We start from the raw sequence: 23,062 nt of genomic DNA, 5'->3' as shown, positions 1-23,062 counted from the left end.
TCCGGTGCCTTCTGTTCTTCCCTCTTCTTTCTTTCCCGCTTACCCTTTCCTCCAATAGCACTTGAAAATCAAAAGACCAAGACAATTCACGCCCATAGCTCATAATGCCATTGGCTGAGAAGCTATCTGAATCACAGTTAGCACTAAAGTATCTTGGAAAAGTAGAGAAATTCCCCCAAAATGGGAAAACAGTTACCATAGTTCCGTTATGTTAAAAGAAACCCTAAAGGGAGTAACAGAGAGGTAACCAGGACAGCTCAGTTTTATACCAGTCACACTTTTTTTAATGAGAAACTAAGGTTTTCTGGAAAGAGCTTTCATAGAAAATGAACAGCCCTGTTTGTAAAAAAGAGCTTGTTATCTTGCTGTATCTTAAGAGATTTGTGTGATGTAACAGGTAGTTGCAGCTGGTTTCTATTCTGTGTCTGTGTCTTCTCCAGTGTGCTTAAGTGAATGCTGCCTGGCATTTTAAACAAAACTACTCGCTGTTGCATGGAGGTGATAGAGTTTGCGTTAGAAGGATTGAAACTGTATTGCTGATCTCATAACGTGTTGTTGGAAGGTGCCACAGGGATTGTTGTAAATCATCAGACTCTTTGTAGTGATGTGCATTGATTGACGAGGGGTTTGTGATGCAGGAAAACGCAGTTTAGGTGCAAGTGGAGGTGTGTGCAGCTCTACCTTGCGGTGATTGCCTTAGCTGAATGTGTGTAATCCCTGCGCTGCAAGCACAGACAAGGATGATTTGAGCTGTGGGTGTCTAAAATCAAGCAACAGGCAATTTTTTCCTTACATTTTGTGTCATTTTCTGCTTCGGGAGGGCCTCCTGCAGCCCCGTGTGCCAAGCAGGGCCAGGCCAGCCAGCAGCAGCAAGGTCACTGTGCAGCTGGGGAGAGCCTCCTGCCAAGTCTGGCCAGGTCGTGGTGGGAAAGAGATTGGGACCTGATAAACAGGGGGACCTGGCCCAGCAGAGGCAGCACACCCGGAGCAGGGCTGGTCCTCGTATGCTGTCAGCTTCTGCAGAGCTGCTCTGCCAATAAAGATTAAAGCAGAGGGAAAAGGAAGGTGGAGAAGCATCTCCAGGATAATCCCCTTAATTGGACTTCATTGAAGTTCCTTGGAAATTGTTTAAAGAGCTTTAAAAATGCAGCTGCTGTATTGAGAAACTGGGCTGCCCTTCTGAAATGAAACTGCAGAGCTCGGCCTAGTAACTCCAGTGTTCAGTGACAGCTTTGTGTGCGGCCGGCTGCGTAAAATCTCCCCTTCGTTTTCCGTGACAGCCATGGAGATCTGACCCTCTGAAGTGACAGCAGTGTTAGTAGTTACCAGTGAGGTGCTTTATCTCTGTGTTGCTGCAGCACTGGTTCGTGTCTGTCCAGGTGGAGCCTGGCTCATGGTGGTTCACGGTGGGCAGTGCAGTTAGGAATGCAGGCATTCACGTTTTCTTTTCTAGCACTCGTGAGCATTCACTGGGTTATTTCCAAGGTGAAAGCCATTTCTCAAATGATGCTGGAATTAATTGTGGTAAAGAATTGCTATTCCTTCCTTACCTGTCACTCCAGCACCACATGAGAAAACTAAAGTCCCTGGGTAAAACTTGTAGCCACATCAGTGTGTTTTTACTGTTAGGGTGAGGATCATGGCATGTATGGCTTGAGCTCTCCAGTGCCCTGGAAAGCACCGGAGGTTTCTGTGTAAACTGCTTTGATGAACAAAATGAATCTTTTAAGGCACAAAGATTTTTCTTCAAAATGGTAGATACCTTCTTATATACTTCTGGAATACCCAACAGTAGCCTTCCTCACCAAGGTTTGCTTGTTTTCTTTCAGCAATCAGAGAAGATGGCATGCCAGGAGGCAGAAACAAAAGCATCGGACCTGTCCAGGTGAGCACGTCTGGCTGTTTCTCCATGGTTCCCTTCAGCTTTTGCTCTCTTGGCCTTGGCACACAGTTCCTCTCGCAGTGATGGGCTCAGACTGTGGCAGCACCTTGGGATGGGGCTGGGGTTGATTTGATTGAGCCTCTCAGCCATGCTCTGCCTCCTGCTGGCATAGCAGGGCTTTGGCTCTCCACAAGCATTAGAAATACATCGTCAACTGTAGATTTGTAAGTAAAGCTCCTTGCTAGCTTGTCCCTGGAGCAGTCCCAGGTGCCTGTGTGAATTCTCGGGCATGCTCGAGGTGCTCTGTCCTTTGTGAGCTGCACAAGGACGGCTCCGCAGCTCCCAGTAAATCTCAGGGGCTGCCTGCTGCAATTCCTTCAGTTCTTGCAAGCGGGGCACCCGGTAAATGTCTTGCTGATTGATGGCACAGCTTGTCTGGAGATGTCTTGTAAAGCGCAAGGTAATTCAGCCCAACAGCTTGTATTGCACACGTGAGAAATGATGGCCATTTCCAGCTTGCTTCTGGAAAAGAGGTCTTTTAGGAGTTTACTATTTATTTTAATAAAATAGAAATAACACTGAAAGCGTTTTCTGTGACTCTGTGTGCCTGTGAAAAGGCTAGTCACCCCAGCCCAAAACCGAACCGTGAGAAACCAAAAGACCAGATGCTCTGCCTGCTCAGTGAGATCCTTCATAGCAAACTGAGAAAGGCAAGAATCAGACAGTGCAGCCGTGCCTGTGGGCAGCATCAGAGAGAGCCTAGCTCAAACAGTAAAAAACCTCTTTGTAATGATAGAACATTTCCTGCTGTTTGCAAACATATTTATAACAGCATTAGTTCCTGATTAAAGCCGCAGAAGAACAAACACTGCATTTCTGGCCAGGTAACAATTTTTAGTGCCTCTGTGAGCTATGTAGCTGTAGTAAAACAGCAGCCTTTGCTAGCCAGAGTGGGCTCATCTGGGACAGGCGTGACCAGCCAGTGTTGGACCATAGGTTATGCCATTAACTCCATTTCCTGGGGTGAGACTCTTCAGCTATTGCACCCTTCAGATTCTGTCCCTGGGTAAGTGTGCCGAGTTTTTCTGACACTTCTGCAAGGCTGGAATAAGCTGTCTAAGCAATGTTTGGCTCCTGAAAATGATGTTCAGAGTACACTGCACTGCCTGGCAGCATGTTAACTCAAGGTCTTTCCATATTTTGTGACAGCCTGGCAAAGAGACAAGCAGTATTAAATAAAAAAGCCCCAAAACTTTTATGTTGCATTTATCCTGCTACTAATGCAACATTTCTCCAGTTAAAACTTTATACTCCAGTAAACTAATTTTGGGGTTTTTTTAGTCTATTTTAGTTTCATATATATTACTCTCCAATACTTGTTTTAAGTATTAGATGCTTGATTACTTTGGGTGTCACCTGGCTTTTCTCTGGGGAAAAATAGGGAACAGTGATTCCCTGTAAATGTTTTCCTGTCTAATTTTATATATATGTCACCTTGCCTTTCTCAACTGCTTTGTCAAACCGGACCCTATCCCACTTTCCATTTGCCTTTACCTCTGCCAGTACTGAGTGATGTTCCCAATGAACTGGCCTCAGTTACTCCCAGGTTTTTCACTGTGTGACAGTGGATGATTTATGGCTTGTTGCTGTGTGTCTTTGACATCTTTACATGTGTCCATTCCTGCCTACTGTGTTATCGTCACTTAAATTGTTCTGCTGGAGGTCACCACAATTAGCTGTAAATAGAATTTTTCATGTATGTTGTTGAATGTAAAGGAAAGATGTGATATCTACAGGAATGGCAAAATGTTTTTCCTGGTGTTGGCGTGGTTTCAGCTCTGTTGGATGTGACCATACGGTCAAGGTGTTTTGTATACAGAGACTCTGCCTTGTTCTTTTTGTCAGCTGAAGTAACCATAATGATCCTGTGCTTGACAGATATCAGAGGAAGAGATTGAGAGAATTATGTCTGGGCAAGAATTTGAGGGAGAGGCAAACATGTCATGGAGCAACAACGGAGACAGCGACCATAGTTCCCCTGGAAATGGAGTTTCTGAGAGCAACCAGCCTTCACCTGTTTCTACTCCATCTTCAAGGTGGGAATGACCCCTGGAAGAATTCCTTATGGCAGTCATCCTGACTGCCTTTCCCTGAGTGATATTTTGAGTCAATGTAGGAAAAATATACCGTGAGCATATCTTTGCGTAAACTGAGTATACTGCAGGTTCTTACACCTCTAATTGTGTTTTAAGACAGACAGCCACTGGATTGAAAAGAATTGAACTGGGAGGTGAAACCCTCAGCAGCAGATGTAAAAGAAGGCCCCCCAAAAATTGTATTTAAAATATATCTTTTAATTTGCATTGATAGTCTTTTCTGCAGATCGTGGGAACTTGGTTACCTTTCAGTGCTCATTCAGAATAAGCTCTTTTTCTGCACTCTGCTCAGATTTTGAACATAAATTACTCCGTTTAGGTTACTAATTGATGGTGTTATATGGTGTTATATTAACACCAGTTACCGTTAGTGCCAGCCTTTGATTGTAAACACAGTGAGCATCTCAGACTTGCATTCCATCTGCTTTCAGTTGCATCTTAAGCTGGGAGATATTTGTGTTCACTGGCTGTGTAAATACTTAGTTTACAATCCTAAATTCTGGCCTTTATGGAAGCTGGGGTGGAAATGCTTTGTTACTCTCCGAATGGCTGCTCAGCTGCTCTTCCCACATCTCCGTTAAGTGGAACTAACACGGAGCCAGGCTCAATGTGAAGCAAATGTAAGATGTTTAGTCTGCACGCTCTAAATTATTGCCAGTGTAGGTTTAAATACAAAGACATTTCTCATTCTGTTTTCTTTCCATATTTTTTATTAACATTTCTGGTGGAGCTAGATACAACATTTTAATGAATTGGGTGGAATTTGGGGGGTATATTAAAAAGTTTTTCTTTTTCCAGTAGGTCCGTGGAGCTGAATGGATTCGCTGCACTCAGGGATCAGTATATCGGGACGCCGGTGTCCACGCACTATCAGTACCTCCCGCACCTTTTTAGCTACTCTGCTCACTCAGCTCTGATGCCCCCCCAGACGCGCAGCCTGGACCCCCAGTCGCACAGTCTTATCAATCAGTTGGTGTCAGCAGAGGACCTGGAGCCGCTCGGCACGCCGATGCTCATTGAGGACGGGTGAGTGTGCAAGAGGCTGCCCAGAGCTGTGTGTTCCAGGCTGTCCTTTCGGTCTGCCTCTCCCTGCCTGCACGCACAGGGGCTGCTGACAGCGAGGGCAGCAGCTGGATGCGTGCGCTCACGGCTTGATCAGCACAGGGAGAACGTCCACTGGGAGAAGATGCAGCCACAGTGCAAGCAGCAAACCGGACCCCAACCTGTGCACATCCTGTGCCCTTGCCTGGGGCTGGAGCTGGCATGCACAGACCTTGCATGGGGTTCCAGGCTACATGGCTGGGCTGAGCCTGTGCAGGAGTGGAATTCGATGGGTTTCAGCCCTGAGAGTACATTAACTGTACAAAAGGCCTGGTAATCGCATAGTAGCTGGCAAAATACACATAGATGGAAAAAAGCTGGGTATTCCATTCATTAGTGAGAGCTGACGAGCTCTCTGAGGCTGGGTGCTGGTGGAGTGGGTGGCTCCAGAGGTTGGGGTGGCTCCTCCCACGATCCCTGGCCGGGCAGGATGGGTGCTGGCCATCACAGCTTCTGCAGCACCCTGGGAACTGGCACATTGGGCACTTGGACACGAATTCTTGTGGGGTCTTGCCTTGCTTTTCAAGTGCTTGATCAAATTATGTCATTCAATGTTTTTAATGGGTTTTTTTGCTTTCATGTTAACTGTGCCTGCAGGTATAAAGTGACTCAGGCAGAGCTGTTTGCGTTGTTGTGTCGTCTGGCAGATGAATTGCTTTTCAGGCAGATTGCTTGGATCAAGAAGCTGCCGTTCTTCTGTGAACTCTCCATCAAGGACTATACCTGCCTGCTCAGCTCTACATGGCAGGAGCTCATCCTGCTCTCCTCGCTGACTGTTTACAGCAAGCAGATCTTTGGTGACCTTGCAGACGTCACCTCCAAGTACTCTCCCTCTGATGATGAACTGCACAGGTAAGATGTCAGGCTGAACCTGTGGGTAAGGGAGTAAGATCTAGAAGTAGAGGAGATGTTAAGTGCAACTTGCCACCTCTTCCAGGACAGGTCACTTCACCTGCAGCTGTTTTCCTTTCCTCTTCTTCTAGGGAGTGGTTGTTCCAGGCTTAGAAAGTATGCCGTGGTTAGTTAGTATTGAACCAAACTTCCTTCTTCAGGGGAAGGTACATGGTGCCATTTGAATTCCCCATAGCAATGCTGCTGTCCTCCAGCACAGCCCAACAAACTGCCTTTTTCTTGAGGAGAGTAAAACTAACCAACACTTTGCGTAACCCTGAGATTCAGGATGGAAGGTCTTATTTAAAACCCCTTTGGATCAGGGGAAAGGTTGTTCTCAAAGCTGGTTGTCTGCATTATCAAAGTGTTCATTATTAATTGCTGTTTCTTTGTTTTGATTACATAAATTTAAAAGATGTTGCAACTTAGCTCTTGTTTTTTCCATAGTATGTACTATCTGGTGCTCTGAGGAACCTGCCTTTCATTTATCATTTTGGTCAGGGTGTTGTTTTTTTGGTTTGGGTGGGTTTTTTGCAGTCTTGATGCCAGACAGATCCTCTTTCTGGCAGTAGACTCACAATCTCGCATTATTATGGCAGAATAGGTAGGGTTTATGGAAACTGCTGCCCTCTGCCCTTGCTAGATATGGCAGAGATTTAAAATACTGCTGTGGTCCTCAGCCATTGCAGGATCTTTATGGTTCTTTGAGGTTCCTTTGTGCATGTTTCGACACCCAGAGGGGCTGGCTGGCTGAGACCACAGTGGAGGAGTGGAGGAGCCAAGAGCTGGACCCAGGTGTCTCATTTCCTGGGGCAGGTTCCTCTGCAGTGATGTTCTGCCCGGCCATTCATTGTGCATCTGGTGCTGCTCCTGCAAGGAACAGTAAGGGTCATAGAAAACCACAATAACACTTGTTCCTGCATTCAGCTGTCCTTTTGTTCCTGCTGTCCTGGTCAGAGCCTCAAAAGAGAAGTGTTTGTTTTCATTTTGGGTTTGTGATAAATACAAGCAAGAGTAAGACAACAAGACAAAGGAGGAATCCTCGCCCTTCAGAAACCAGCAATTCAGAGCTGGTCGCCTTGAAAGTCCTTCAGAGAAGATCTGTGCACATGGATGAAAATAGGTGTTCTCTGGAGTGGAATGTTTCTGCAATCTCTTCTGATTTAGCTTTTCAAGGATCATTAATTGTCATTGTGACAAAGGAAAATGCACACCAAAAAAGCCATTTAGTGGGAAGTTGCACAGGTGAGGGGTCTCAGGCTTGCATGGTCTTCATGGTAGTTCAGCCATAGCTTGGCTGACTGCAGGTGGCAGTGGGATAGTTCATGAGTATCAGTCTTCTGTCCAATACACTTGGAGAAGCTGATCCCTTTGGATTTGGGAGGGGCTCTTTGGGAGACCTGTCTGACTCATGGGCTTTCTCAAAGAGCCCCCATTTCCTCTGGCATTGATCAGTAATGACTGCAAATAGAAGTTCATTACATCTCACGGCTGGCTGAAGAAGTCTCACTGAGTTGCCATAGTCTGGTACTTTGGGGTTAATTCATGTTCTTACTTAGCAAAATGACGGGAGCAATGCTAATGCTTAGGTAGGTGACGATGAAAGCATAGGATGAGCTCCCCAGCCCCTGTGTTTTAATCACTTCTAGTAACTGGCTAAATGTTCTGTTTGTCTGCAAGATCAAATGTTTTCTTTTATTGTGCTGTTTTTCTGGAGATGAATATGAAATGAATAGATTCCTGACCTCCCCCAGCACTCCTGATAGCGCTTCCCTTCCCCCTCCTCCCCAGCTGATCCTGATAACTCTCAGTCAGAAACTTGCCTGGTGTAAACTGCGAGGAGAAGTGTGTGGAGGAGTCAGTCCTCGAGAAGAAATAGGGCTGTGAAAAACAGAACAGCTTTGTTTGAAAGGGGGAGGAAAGTATGCACAGAAAAGTGAGACAGTTGAACTGCAGGAGTGAGAGAAGAGCTCTCCTGGATTTATGAAGTGATGAGTGGCTGGTAAAAATGTGCATGCTCTAAAAACAATTAAACCCAACACACAACTGAGTGGTCTTTGTGCTCATTAACTTCTTGAGCTTTGCAATCTTGCACCTGCAAGATTTTTAATGTCAACTTGAGAGCAAGAAAACTTGTACAACTTTAGATTAGCCGACAAGGCTTTCATCACTTACAATATTACTTTCTTGAAGAAGTGACCTGGAGTTCAGACAGCTTGTTTTCACTTCTCTGAGGTCAGACTCCACCATGCATTTTACAAATAACTTTGAAGTAAACAAACACATATGCCAAAATAAGGTATTCTTCAGTGAAAAAGGTTCTATTTTTGTTCTATTCAAAGATGGCTTTCTGGTTGTGCTCTTATTCTTTGTGCTGTACAATGCCAGAGCGCAGCTGAAGCTTCCCTAAACACTTCTGTCCCACTTCTGAGCATTTTTGCAATATGTGGTGTCTTTGAAACTGGGGGTATTGCTGTGAGATGTGTTTCCAAGAGGCTGTTCTGGCTGTTGGCACGTGTGGGATGGTCCCAGAGCGTGTCTGCGGGCACCGACAGCTCTCTGCTCCCTCCAGCTCCACTTTACACCATGGCTTTATCATGGTGCGCACACGGGGCGTCACTCCGAAAGAAGCAGCCTGGCATCCCTATCAGCAGGAGGATCTCATTCTGCACCTGCAAAACCTCCATCAGGCAATTTCCCAGGAGATTTTGGGAAGATCTGCATTCCCTGTGCATCAGTGTGTGCTCTCCCGCCCGTCTCTCACTGGCTTCCCTTGGAGAGTGTGCACATAGAGGAGAAACACAGAGCTTATTTTCAGCACAGATTCAGAAATGACTTTGGCTCTACCTGGTGAGAAACTCCAGGGCTGGTGCGAATGGTGGATCCAGATCCCAGCAGAGGATCCCTGACAGTGACACTAGCAGCAGTGCTTTCCTGCTTGGATCTTGATACACATTAATTAAGTGCAGTGAATCCTATTTGAGGGGGAAAGTTTAGAAAGAAGCAGCATGTGTTCCTTAGACTGCACAATTCAACCTTAGGCCATCCCCTGCAGTTCTACTTCCTTTAACACTGGTTATTTGTGGTTTCATGTATATTTGTACTTGTGAGGAGGATCCCAGCCTTCCTGCAATATGTCTCACCCCAGAAGCTCTCAGCTGAGGAAAATTAACAAACCGTAATGAAAAGGCTTTGTGGAAGCACAGGATCTCTGAGTCACTCCTGGGAATTTTCAGGAGGTGAGCTTCCTCACCTGTCAGATAAATGAAGTGTGTGCCACTTGCACATGGGCCAGAGTAATTCCTCAGTGTTTAAAACAAGACTATTTCCAGCAGCACTCTACAGATACAGGAAACTGCAGGCACTTTTCCTGTTGGAAATTGACTTTGTTCTGGGAAGCAGTATCTGTGCAGCAAGGGTCTGGGCTCCATATTCTTGCAGTGCTGTATCACCAGAGCAGCCTGGTGGAGGCACAATCCTCATTGAAATCTGGGGAAATACAAGTGCAGAGAGGCAAAGCAGTGTGCCTATGAGCACCCAAGCAGTTTGTGCATATTTCTGGCTCCGTCAAACCTTTTCCTCTGTCAGAGCAGGCTGGTGATGAACTGCATCACCAAGAGATGGTTTTTTGCTAAAATATCTCTAGCAGTCGTGTCTGCTAGAGTAATTTTCCTTCTCGCTTCTATTTTAATAATGGTGCCAGCAGACTTTGGACAGTTTTGATGACAAATTTTATTAAGTCTCTTTGAAGATGTTAAAATCTCTGAAGTTACTTTAATAAGCTTCTTGCCTTTATTGTATGGACTGTTTCCTATATACATTGATGTGTGATCTCTATCCTCCAGATTCAGTGAAGAGGGGATGGAGGTGATGGAGCGGTTGATCTACCTCTTTCGCAAATTTAACCAGTTGAAGGTCAGCAATGAGGAGTATGCGTGTATGAAAGCCATTAACTTCCTAAATCAAGGTGAGTTGATGAAGAGGAGATGTTGGCCCCACTGGAAAAATTCTGTGGAACAGTCTAAGAAACCTTTGCTTCCCCGACGAGAAATAAGAGGAAGAGGTCTGAGATCAATGAAGCGTCTCGAGCTCTGAAACCTGTATGTGTTTGCCATCATTTAGACCATACACACGCAGAGCAGGATACTTGGGTACCCACATGAGGAAATCCTAGAAGCAAATGAATTAATTTGCTTAGGCAATTTTTGTTGCCTTTAAATACAGGGACCAAGTGTGTCGTTTTATATATGTACCAAGGGTACCAATACCAAGATAAGAAGAGATCAGAGAGGCTAGTGAAACCTTTCTGGATAAGAGTTGAGTGAGTGATGACCTACCAGCTGCTAAGAAACTTTTAATCTAAAAGTATTATTTTTTTAGGTAACTGTTTAGCCAGTTAACTGAATGGTATTTTAAAAACAGTTAATTTGCATCACTTTCTTTTCCTGAAGTAAATGTTGGCTGTTTGCATAACAACCTTTCGAGGATTCCTAACTAGAAAATGCATTTGTTCCAAGCTTTTCTGGCTATTTAAAATACTTACACTCAGGATGTATACTTAGGTCACCTAGCTGGCTTCCTACTTTTTAGATGCTACACCTAATGCTAACTCTTCACAGGGAAAAGTAATCACAAATGTAGTAATTATGTGCAGGCAATTAATTCAGCCTAAGAAGGGACTGTTGATTAACCAGGGTATTAAAGCTGGCAGTCCAGGCTGCTGCAAGACCCTGGACATTTCAAAATCCATTCAGAGTAGTTCTTCAACATGTGAGAAGATCCTGGTCATTGCCTAACAGCTGTAGTGGGCTGGAATAGTTTAGAATAGATTGTGTTTGTTCCTCAGAAGTGCCTGTCCCTGTCTCCGCTCTCACATATCATCTCAATCCACTGCTCGCTGGTCATTTGTTGTGGTCCAGCGTCAACATTTCTTCGTGTTGTAAAAGAAGAAAACTGTTGAGAGGCAAATGCTCAATGGATGGCGTTCAGCTGTAATTTTGGAAATAAATGTCCCCAAAGTCTTTTGTACTGTGAAAGATAGTTGCAGTCTGTAAAAATGTGCTGCAGGCTCTCTCCTCCCCCACTCATTTCCAGCAGGAGATAGTGCTGACGCTTCAATCTGTGCCGGGCTGAGGTTCCGGTTTGCTTCCCTGGGCAGTTTCCTGACACTGGATAATACACTTCTCGAGCTGTCTCCATTGTTTTCCAAAATGTATTTTCATTAACTTCCTGTCTTCTTTTATTTTTAGTTGAAGTTTGCAATTTTTTATGTGAAATACCTGAGAATTATTTTTAAAAGTCAGCTTTGGAGCAGTAGATAAATGCCTCTTCCGTCAGATGGTCTTACAATACGAGCCTGCACCAAGGGTCTGCAGCTTCCTTGCTCCATGGCACTGGATCCCTCCTAGGACTCCCAGCAGTGTGCCGATGCCATTGATCACACTGAAGGGTGGCAGTGGGACTTCCTGCCAGTTTGATAGCTTGGAAATGTCCATTTTTCCTTTCTGTATGTTGCCTGACATTGGCAAAGCTAAATTTAAAAATAAGAAGTTGACAAGTTTATAAAGCTCATATGACATAATTCATAAACAGATGGGGAAAAATATGATGGTACCTTGAATTATAGAGTTGAGTGCTTTCCTCAGCCAGGATGATATAGCTAAAATCAACATGTTTCTGTCTGAGGAAGTATTACGCTGAATCTGCTGTGAGGACTAAACCTTGACACACAGCTGCTTTACACCAGGCAGATGAGGATTTAAGGTTGCTGAAGCCGTTATCTCCAAAAGCATTAGTTGAGCTCTGTAGATGAGCAGCTTAAGACATTAGCTGTTCTCATCCTGGCCCTCTGTGGAAAGAAATCCTGTACCCAGACATAGGTGTAAAGACGTGCCCATGATGCAGGCACGCCAGGAGGGGAGATGGGAATTTTAGTTGTTGTCGAACTGGGCAGCCTCTGAAGCTGGGACACAGCTTAGAGTTACAGGAAGCAGTCTGTCTCTCCTGAAGAAATGGCAATAAGTGTGAGGCTGCCATTCTTCTAGGGTGTTTTTGTCATGTTTTCATTCATTGCTCTAATTGTGTTCCCTTTCAGACATCAGGGGTTTGACCAATGCATCCCAACTGGAGCAGCTGAATAAGCGGTACTGGTATGTTTGCCAGGACTTCACAGAGTACAAATATCCACACCAGCCAAACCGTTTTCCGGATTTAATGATGTGTTTGCCAGAGATACGATATATTGCAGGTAACTTTCTGAGCTCTTCTCCCATGGGATCATGTACAAGTTATGAAATTTGCTTCTTTTAAAAGAAAATTAATTTATAACAGTGAAATTCTTACCGACTTTGGAGGATGTGTGTGTGGGACCACCTTCTATCAAAGCTTCTCAGCCACCTTTAAGCCCATCTCTCATCACCCCTAGCTCACCCAACCAGACTGGCTCTTTGCAAGCTGTCCTTGTAATGCTGGCAGATGCAGTGTTACATCCTGCTCCAAGAAGCCATGCCTTGCTCTGACCTGCTGCCCTTTAAGTACCGTGGGGGGTTCTCCTTTTATTTTCTTCCTTTCAATCCCAACTCAGAGGCGTTTTGCCTCAAAAGGGTGCAATCCTGGTTTGAGTAGTTATAAGAAACAGAAAGCCCTGAAATGCTACTTAATTATGGAGCAGATGGTAGAGAGAGCAGTGGGCAGACCCGCAGTGTAACCCCCAGGTTTCAGCTCATCTGGACCTCTGAAATCCGCAGGTGAACTTTCAAATGTAGTTGTGTCACTAATTAGATCTACAAGGTCTGGTGTTACTAAAACATTGTTTGTTCCTGAATGTTATGGCAAAGGGAGATACTTGCCTCCCTGTGTCAAGGCTCTGTATGCTTCATCCTACTCTGTCGTAATGAACTAGATAATAATCACAGAATAGCTCTAATAATTTACTCATTGAGATCAACAAGGGAGTTTGAGGAGAGACAGGATTTAGTCTTTCCCAGTTTCTATAAATACTGCTCCATTGTGAAGAAATCATTTTGATCTGACTTTGACCATTTATTTTGCTTTCTATTCAGTAAATAATAAATCCTGTTGTGTCCAAATGAATATCAAATGTCTAATGCAGCGGTAGGATGATTAACTGTTTCTCTGAGAGGTTCAAGGTAAAACCGTTGCTAGCCTTGCTGGCTTAGGTGTCTCTGAAATCTGATTCAGGAGTGGCTGCTAATTCTGGTTTTTCTCTTACCAGGAAAAATGGTGAATGTTCCCCTGGAGCAGCTGCCTCTCCTGTTTAAGGCCGTTCTACATTCCTGCAAGACAAGTGTGAGCAAAGAGTGAGCCCAGCTCGGCCCGGCCGGTGCCTTACGCTGTGCCTCGGGCAGGGAGCTGGCTCACCCCGGGAGAGGGGCAAACGCGATCCAGGCAGGAGACAGGGCAGTGGTGTCCCTGCCGTTGTAGCAAGAATCTTTTGTTTGTTTGTTTTTTGTTTTTTTACTCTTTTTCCTATATATTTATTTCACGACAGAGTTGAATGTATGATCTTCAACACGATGCACATGGTTCTGTATGAATGCAGCAGATGCATTCTCCAGCGGTTTACAGAATGTGAAGATGTTTAATGTTACAGTGTTTGTTAGGGTTAGTTCTTTTGTATTTGGGGGCTCGGGACCAAGATGACTAAGACTACCTCAAGGAGAAGATGCTGTTTGTGCACTGCTCTTTCCATGATTTGTATCCAAAAGCGTTTGTCGTAGAGAGCAAATGGCCTCACTGCATCGACAGAGCTGTTAGTATCCCAGATGGATGATTTTGGAGAAGTGAGTGTTAGAGAAGTGCCAAGCTTTTTATCTTTAAATAGAATAATAATTTTTAAAAGGCAGGGAGTGGAGAAGAAGGAAAAGTCTGTCTAGCCAGTTGGTTTCTTTTCCCCTGGCAGTTTTCAGGTGCAGGTTTAGCTCCTGTGGTTTCCCTGAATCCTGCCCCAGCGGGATTGTAATATTCCCAAGCTGCAAAGGGCTTAGTGCTCCTGTCTACCCCTGGGAGCTGGAAGAGTAGGCTCTTCCCCAACCCAGCCTGACCCACTGGCCTCTCACTGTTGCTGCAGCACCTCTCCATTCGACTGAAACTCTGTTGCTGCAGTTCACAGCAGGCTCCTGGCATTATACAAAGGTGCTCTTGTTGCTAGAGAACTGCAAGTCATTTCTCATCACTTCCTTAACATCCATTTTAGGTTCACAAAAGCAGGAAAAACCTACTTAGAGAAGAGGCAGGGTTGCCCCTTATAGTGTGTTCCTCCAGGGTGGTATCTGACTACTGAGGAGGCTTCCGCATTGCACCAATCCCGAGCAGTCTGTTTCTGGGAACAGTTAATGTACCCTGTAGTTCAGTGTGACCTGAAATGGGGCAAGGGACTCCAGTGTCCACTGGCATGGCTTTCTCTGCTGGACTCAGGGAATGCATGATCCATACTCATCCTGCCAGGGCTGTTTTGCTTCTTGTGGAATTCCTTCTAGCAGGAAAATGCTGTTAATGCAGTACTTAGTAAACTGTTCTGTCCTAGGTGTTGCAAGGCTTGGATTTTCCGTCTCACAAGCTCCACACCACTCCCCTGCGTGGAGAGCTGGGTTAATGACAACTGGTTAGCTGTTTGAGCAATTGCTAAGTGCTGTTGTTTTCTAAACTTGGGTATTCTCGTGAGTAACATCACGGCTTCCAGCTTATGGTGGTGGTGGTGGTGAGGTTGGATGAGACACCTTGTTCTCATCTCCTTCATTAAGAATTAACATTCAAAGGCTCAGTTACTTTCCTAGGCAACTGTGTTGCCCTGGCTGGATTTCTTTCCCTGTGTCCTTAGATATGAATCTGATGTAGCAAGAGGGTTCATCACCAAATGTTTGAATGCTGTTTTAAAAATACTTTGGGAAACAACTTCTGTTTCTTCAGGGTAAAAGAGACCAGTTGCTACCATTTTGTCTTGTGCTGATGAAGGCACAAAGTGAGTACTGCTCAGAGGTACTGAAGCTGCTGTGAGATGAATGTGATGGTGAACAGGAGAAAAATCTCAGTTCACCAAAGTCGTCTTTCCTTCCCCTTCACCCAGCAGGTGCTCCCTCGGTTGCAGCCCAAGAAATGCTGTGACCCACTGGCTTGGCACATCTCTAGCTTAGTCGGCAGCCGTGGTCTCACCCAGGACCCACGGCAGCAATCCTGCTTGGGCATCTTCCAGCTTGATGGTTTCCCTATCCTAAAAGTCCACTAGCTGCTCATTTTTCATTATTTAAATAGGATGTTACGGGTAAGAGCTGCTGGGCCCAGCAGCAGTTCAGCTTGACAGAGCTCCACAATCCAAAGGCGGTTCCGTGAATCTCATTTACTTTCTGACTGTCAAATGGGACAAGCATGTATTTCTCAGGAAAGCCTTCTGCATACATACCTCAAGTGTAAATGGGAAGATGTTAGTGTATCTGTTTGTAAGTTAGAAAGTATTTCTCAGCTTTTGAGTTTGATTTCCAAATAGCTTGATATGATCTTTTTATTACGGGTTATCTTCTGGCTCGCTGTTTTATACACTCAAGGAATTGTTACAATTGCATAGGAGTAATTCTATTCTGCAGTTACTGAATTATTATGATCTGTTGGTGAATAAGAGTTTGTTTTAATTAGTGTACATAAAAGTGGTCATCATATTGCCAAGTATCTGACAAAAATAATCTATTAGGTATTCTGTGTTTATCCAAAATAGACTCCCAAGACTAATGCTGTACCAACAACAACAAAACAAAACCCCTAAATTCATTTCTGATGACGAATGGACAAGAATGTTCTACTTTCTGTTGTATGAATCAAATTTTACAAAGGTTGATTGGCAGCAGCATCCATTACCAAATAACCCATTTGTTTTAGGGAGTAGAAAAGCCTTGCTAAACTGACAAGTAAGGAAGAAGCTAAAGTATCAAACCAGAATCTAGCTCACCGGACAGTCATTCGTAATATCTTCTGCACCAAGTCCTCTAATGACTTGTATTTTTTAAACAGGGTAAAGTGAATGTGTTGCATTGCAAACTCAGGTATTATGAGAAGGTAGGAATGTAGCTAGAGATGTAGAGACATTAGGTCAGTCACTAGATGTATTTGTGAATTTGGTTTGAAGGACACCCTGGAAAGGTTGGAATTTTTGTTCCATTCTTCACGTAACATTCGGTTTACAGGGACTCATATTTTATTTGTGCTTAATGCTAGTAGGGGGAAGTTCATTATCTTTGGTATCTATCTGCTCTTGCTTATCTGACCTTCTGTCATAGAGGAATCAATCAACAATAATAGTCTTTGGTAGAATTTTCTGCCATGACAAGTCAATTTTTATCCCCGATTTGAAAGATAAATTGGCTGACTGACCCCCTCCTCTCCTTCATAGCATTTGTGCAGATGGAAGGCTGAAGAGTTACTTTTAATCCGAACAGAGATTTGGGACATAAATCTGAAGGGCTCAGACTCACGCGTTCAGAGGGGCTTTGCCGAGGTGTCCTGGTTGCTCTTTTACAGGTTGGAGCTGGTCACCCAGTGCAGAGAACAGAGCAGAAACTGGTGCTCCAGCTGGGGGCTGAGTCCCAGCACGAGTGGCCAGACCCTGGGGCCTGACTAAAAGCTTTTTGAAAGCGCTTGGGTTTTCTTCCACTGCCTGCCTTTGGGTCAGGCTGCTGAGTCTTGACCCCACTGCGTGTGTCAGTAGCAAGTCCTTGTCCTCAGCAAGCCCAGCCCCTTGAGAGGGCTGGGGGACAACCAGGGCGCTCAGAGATGCCAGGTATCCCGAAACTGATGGGCTCTGGGCAGAGCAAAACCAGTGCAGCAGGAGGTAACTCTCCAGCCGTTTTGCATGTGCATTAACTACTTTCTAATTGTTAATAATGCAGTGGTGTTCATCATTCTCATCTGCCTGCTAGCCCGCAGAGCTGTGCAGAGCTAGTGCGTGCTTCAGGTCAGCGATGTGCAGCTCTGGATCCTTCTGTAACTCAAATCCTAAGCTCCCATCACACAAACACTAAAGGGGAACATGGCATTTTCAGGGTGATCAGTGCAAAGCAGTCAGTTGCATTGACAACTGCAGGAACAGCAGTTCTCCTGGTGTTCTGGTGTTGCTTTAGAGTGAGCCTGTCAGAGCGAGCAGAGCTCTGGGCACTGCAGTGTGTCTGCAGGGCTGCTCTTGCTCACGGCGGGAGCCCTGGGTGGTTGTGCCCTCACCCTGCTGTTGCCCCTAAGGCTCAAGCTCACATCAGTGTGACTCACTGCCTGTCCCTCCCTCTGCCACACACATCAGATCTTGCTCTTCAGGCCTCTGCACAGAACACAGTCGCCTCAGGTTAAGGAGTTTAAGTCTTGTCCTTCAAACCAACCTTTTTTTTAAAAAAACTTGAATTTCTTTTACCTTTACTACATTTTTTTTAAATGGAAAAAAAAAGGAAAAAAAAAGATCTCCTGTGAATGTGCTATTTACTGTTCATTCATTCTTCTTTCTTGGTTTTGATTTGAAGCTATGAAGCTTGGTGTCTGTGAAAATGTTGTTATTTCTCAGGATAATAAGCGGCAATCATCCCTGCCACATAAAAGGCAGGAGAAAGGGGGAAACTTGGGGAACTAGTTTAAGTATGAAGCTAATTTTTAAGTTGTAGATGATGTGTAAATCAAGGGTAATACATGGGATGTCAGTATCAAGCTGTGGCGTTTCTCCGGGTTCACGGTGTGTTGTTTGCAATACACAGAAGCTCAGGGATAAGTATTTAAAATGTGACCCAGAGAAACCCTAGTTTTGATGTTGCAACTGTTGTTTCTTTCATGACTTGTTTGGAGGACCCATTAAAAGCTGAATGAAGCCCCATGTAGAGATTTCTGGGGAGAAAACTTTGCTTTGGCTTGTGGGAAGCTTGCCTACTGAAGGCTTAGGTGTGCTTTAATGGTTGAAGCATCCCGAAGGAGCACGTTGCTGCTTGGGCTGTTGCAAGGGGATCTGCAGGGAGAGCTCACATTTCTGCTGAAGGCACATCAGCTCCCAAGGCCGGGAGAGGTTTGTCTGTATTTCAGTATTGCCTCATCCTTCTGCCTTATGTGTTTGAGCGCTCGTGGGAAAGGGGAAAATGGGAATTTCTCAATATGTCCCTGGCAGTGTTTTCTGCACTCAGTTAGTTGCTGGAGAATCAGAGCATCTTAATTTCCAGTCTGTGTAGATTTATCATTGTGGGTCAGTCAGGCTGTAGACTCGGACTGCTTGAGAAAGGGACCGAAGTCTGAAACTGTTCGGTTACAGCTGGTGCCAGCACTGACTGAGAGTCAGGAAAAGTTTGCAGGGCTGAAAAGCACCTTCCCAGCACTCTCAGTGGCCAGGATCTGCAGATCTGAGTTTCAGCCAGCCCTCCAAAAAGCTGGTGAGGCCAATCCAGGCAATTATATTCCCCTTGAAAAAAATGAAATTGAAAAGAGCTTGTGTGCAGCTGACCTCTAACAAGTCTATGAAAGAAGCAACATGGTTCAGTGGAAGAAATGCCCCCAAGGGCAAAAAGAAACAGAAATTGAAACCAGATGACGATCAACCTTAACAAAGCCTTTTGTGATTCATTGTTTTCTTTCAATTTATAAAATGTCTTGTAATAGTTGATAACATTATTGACTCAATTTCCATAACTAAACTACCTCGTGTGACATCCTGTTTATCATCTCAAAGGGATTGTGTGAAAAACAAAATACTGCCAGTGTTTGAAGAACAGGGGTGATTGTGGAGTTTTGTTTCCCTTCCCATGGGTTGTGGCTTGGTTCCTGTTACTGCCACAGCATTTCAACCTGCTGGTGATGGTTTTGACTTGGACTCCCGGCCCCAAGGAGGGCGTTGGGCTGTGCACACTATGCTTTCACCCAGCACTGATGTGCCATGGTGGTGACCACTGTGGCCTTTGCCACAATGAGCTACTGTTCACAGGGTGATCAGTGTCCTGTGGCTGTGTGAGGCAGTGTCTGTGACACTGCAGGGGAGGGCTGAGCTCCAACGTCCTTCCCAGTGGAGCACAGCTCCTGCCTGCAGCCGCAGGGCAGGACGTGGCTCTTGCCGGTTTGGCTTTTGTTGGTGCCCATCAAGCCACTGTTCCAGCTCTGTCCTGGTTCAGACACCATGCAGAGGCTGCATTTGTAGCCCGGACCTTGCAGGGCCCTCATGTGTACGTCCTGGGTGTAAGTGTGCTGAAGGAGGAAGCGGGTCCATTTTGCTGCCATGTGCTTGTGTCAGCCCATCGCTGGTTTGCGGGATGTTTCCAAGATGGGTTGGTCCTGGTCTCCGTGTCCTTCCGCTGTTGTTCCAGGTGATGGTTTCTCCCAGTGAAACACTTCATTTTTCCCACAATCCCTTGTGTAAATCAGGGAAGCAGGATGTTGCCTCGGCATGACACACGGTGAACGTTGGCACGCTCAGAGCTGGGGCTGGGGCAGGACACTGTGTCCGGCCACTGCCACCCTCACCCACAGCGCCCGAGGAGGAGCGGGTCCCATGTGGCACCTCTCGGGAGCAGCCTCCCTGTCACTACACTATGACCAAATGAATGTCTCTGCTGGCACGTCTCGGGCGCGCCGTGGCACAACCGGTCCCCCTTGTGCAGTGGGACCGGTGCGGGTCAGTGTCAGCCCGACCTGCCCCTGCTCCGCTGCTCTGCTCTGTGACTTGACTACCTGTGGAAATGTGACCAATAAGTGTTGAACGCATGTGTAGCGAGTGTTAGCTGTATGAACTAATAAATGTGAATTGTTCTGCACTGGTGGTGTCTGCCCTTTGCTTGCATCTTCCCCCTTCAGCAGCGTTTATCACTCGCTGGAGAGGCATCATCAGGGTGATGGAGCCCCGCACAGGTCCAGGTGCTGTAGCGCTGCCCTGCCCTGCCTGCTGCTGTCCTGCCATGGAGCAGCCAGGGCTGGAGGCATTTGTGGGTCTGGAGATGACCGTGGTGCTGTTTGGACTTGGACTGGCAGCAGCTTCTGCTAAGAGCATGATTGGCTGTGGGAGTTTAAGTGCAGGAGCTGAGGGGGGTCCTGCCTTCGAGGGGACAACAGGAGTGGGGGCAATGCAAAGAGCAAAGGTTTGCATGGTCTTCTGGGCCCTGCCACGCGACAGGCACATGGTGGTCCCCTTTTCCTGCCCAGGTCCCAGAGGACAAGGCAGGAGGATGGGTTTTCTCCTTTAGGTCATTGCAGCCTGAGGGGCCCGCACAACATGGCCACACCACCCCTGTCACCTGAGATGACACGATGAACCTGCGTGTCTGTGGGATGGCCAGAAGATGCAGAGGTTCGGGTGGTCACCATCACCGCAGGGCGCAGCAGGAGACTCGTGCAGCAGCGGCTGCTGCAGGCAGGAGGAACAATCAGAACAAGCAAATGCACCAGGAATCCTTGACTAGCGTGCTCCGAAGAGAAACTGCAGTAACCATTTAACAATCTGTGTCACCAAGGTGGGTGTGTGTTAAAAGACTAAGCAGCACTTTACATATATACATTTGCATGTATATTGGAGAGCGCACGTGAAGGCCCACTCAGGCAGATGTGGTGCTGCCACAAAGGCAGCTCCAAGTGAGCAGTGGCCCCACGCTCCGCGGCTCCCTCCCGTGGGGCTGCGCTGCTAAACCCGTCAGAATGGAACTTCTTCCCTTTTCATGTATAGGAGCTCTTGTGCTTAAGTGTGTTTAAGGTTGTGTCATCCCGTCCCCCCGCCTTATGTTAATAGGGAGATTCTGTAGCAAAGAAATGGCAGTTCAGCATCTGCCTCCTGGCACACGGGTGCAGTCCTCTGCGTGTTTCTCCTGAGCGGAAGGATTTTGTCCCTTGTGGAGCTCCTGGGTTGGAACATGGAGCTGCTGGGTTATAATAAGCAGGTTTTGCATGGGGCAGAGCCTGTCTCCAGCTGCAGGGCAGAGAAGTGTGGAGTGACGCTCTGCTTTCCATCGCTGGCTGGTTTTGGGGTGTTTTCTTTCCACCAGTTGCTCCTTTGCTGTGACCCCAGCTTTGGGGCAGCCAGCCTGTGGCTCTGCCAGCACCATACTTACTCCCTCACAGCTCCTTCTAGAGGGTTCTTTGCATCCTTGCTTCAATCCTGGCATGAGTCGTGCTGCCCTGCTCCTCTGCCAAGCGCTCTCATGTCTCCTCTCCATCGTGTTAATTCTTTAACAACAGTTCTCCTCCTCCATGGTGCAGCTCAAGCAGCTTTGGCGCTGGATTTATTCCCTGTAAGGGGGCCCTGAAGGCCAGCAGCAGCAGGCTCCCTGGGAGGTGGCAGAGGATGCTCCACGCATGTGGGGCCGTGGGTTCGTCCTCAGCTTCAAACCAAGGAAGAGGCGATGGCACATCCTCTCCCCTTGCCCCGCGCTGGCACAAGAGGCTGCCTGGAAAGCGAGGATGGTGTGGGAAAAGTACCAGCACATTTTAATTTTCAGCTCAACCTCTCCTGACCACTGTATTTTGATTAGAGCTCTGCTTCCTTTTCATCTCGGTGCTCGGGCTGGTGACAACTGCCACAGCCTCGTGCACGCAGTGCAATAGTTTATCACCGAAGGCCAGCCGCTCTATGAATTCAGAGCCAGCGCTGAACAAATCACACTGTCACTAACGTCAAACTTGTTAACCTGATCTTTGGTGGATCACTAGTGTCAACATTGCATAGGACATACATTATCTGGCCCAAGGACTTTGGGAGATGCGTTTGTCAGGCTGCTCTGTCACAGTCCCACTCTTGGCCTTCGGAAAGTAACTTTCAAGGATAAGCTGCTTTCCTCTTCCAAAGAGTTGCTGTCCCCAGGAGTGTCACCCCACAGCCACTGGCTGGGACTGGGCTGCGAGGTGAGGCTGGTTATCATGCCTGCAGTGCTTGTGTCAGCTCAGCAACGGGGGAAGGCTCTGTGAGAATGGTTGTGTGCAGTGTCTGAAGGGCTGGGGAAGGATTGCCATTGATGTCCATCACTGACCATGTCTATTCCCTGAGCTTCACCCCATCTTGTCACCAGCCGCTCTCACGTCTCTTGCCCAGTCACTGTCATTGTCACTGGAGTTCAAACCTGAAAGTTAGCCCGTCGTGTGCAGTAGACTGGTGGGTTGCCATTTACTGGACCATCACAAGCCTCTCATGTTTGTTCGCCAAGTTCAGATGCAAGAATTGCTCGTGGCATTTCTGACAGGGTTGATCACCACTGTGGAGGTCAGACAAAGGATGGGCCACCACGGCCAGCACGGTGACAGCGTGCTCAAGTTGTGTGTGCTCCTGGTAAGCTCCTACCAAAGCTCCTGGGAGTGGATGGGTTTTGTGGTACCTTTGCTTGGGCTGGTGGCATCTCCTCCCTACAGCTCCAGCTTGTGGTGCTGCAGGGGAACGGGACAATCTGGGCATCCTTCACGGGGCCGTGTGCTGGTGGGTCAGCAGGTAGGACTGCACCGGAGTAGATGCAGCTCACAGCCAGGGGGACCCCAAGGCTAGTGCAGGACTGGAGCTCCACATCACTGTCCCTGCGGCCGACCCTTCTAATCAGCTGTGAAAGAGAGAGAGAAAGCTGGAGAGAAATCTTTCTCTCTGCTAACCTCATCACAATAAAGATTCCTATAAAGAGCTCTTATCCTTGAAGAAAATGAGGCACATAAGCAGGAATAGTAAACACAAGGCTGTCATTTTGACCCAGGAGTGCTTCATGTTGTTGGCAACTGCCAAGAGGAAACATAAAGAGAGGCTGCATCCAAGTCCCAATTATGCAGAACTATGTGACTGATATGTCAATGAGTCCCCCTTGGGAGGAGACCACCAGCACTTCCCGGCGCTGCCTGCGCACCATCTGCACACACCGCCCTTACCCCCCCCCCTGGCCCCGGGCCCGCCCGTGGCATCGGAAGAATGTGGGGGACAAGGTAATGTCACCGGGAACGCTACCACCAAAGTCCTCGCCGCGCGCGCGGTCGGCGGTCAGGGACTGCGGGCAGGCAGCGGGGTCTGGCAAACAGTAGTGCTGACCACACCTGCTGCAGGCACGCTCCGGGAACG

The 23,062-nt window shown here is 46.8% G+C and overlaps 1 protein-coding gene across 1 annotated transcript in view; it reads left to right on the top strand.

Annotated features, from left to right (window-relative positions):
• NR6A1 (nuclear receptor subfamily 6, group A, member 1) overlaps positions 1-13,863 on the top strand; it is a gene marked incomplete at its 5' end in the record, with an annotated part of 15,499 nt that extends 1,636 nt beyond the window's left edge. The window contains 7 exons of the mRNA XM_010017579.1: positions 1,830-1,885; positions 3,821-3,978; positions 4,840-5,064; positions 5,737-5,991; positions 9,876-9,997; positions 12,125-12,277; positions 13,265-13,863. Of these exons, the coding sequence (XP_010015881.1) occupies positions 1,830-1,885; positions 3,821-3,978; positions 4,840-5,064; positions 5,737-5,991; positions 9,876-9,997; positions 12,125-12,277; positions 13,265-13,353 (1,058 nt within the window). The remainder of the gene's footprint in view (positions 1-1,829; positions 1,886-3,820; positions 3,979-4,839; positions 5,065-5,736; positions 5,992-9,875; positions 9,998-12,124; positions 12,278-13,264) is intronic.
• Positions 13,864-23,062: the final 9,199 nt, after the last annotated feature.

This window comes from Nestor notabilis, unplaced genomic scaffold, assembly GCF_000696875.1.
Source record: "Nestor notabilis isolate BGI_N333 unplaced genomic scaffold, ASM69687v1 scaffold4277, whole genome shotgun sequence".
Lineage (NCBI taxonomy): Eukaryota > Metazoa > Chordata > Aves > Psittaciformes > Psittacidae > Nestor > Nestor notabilis.
This window is presented reverse-complemented; position numbering and strand designations above follow the sequence as displayed.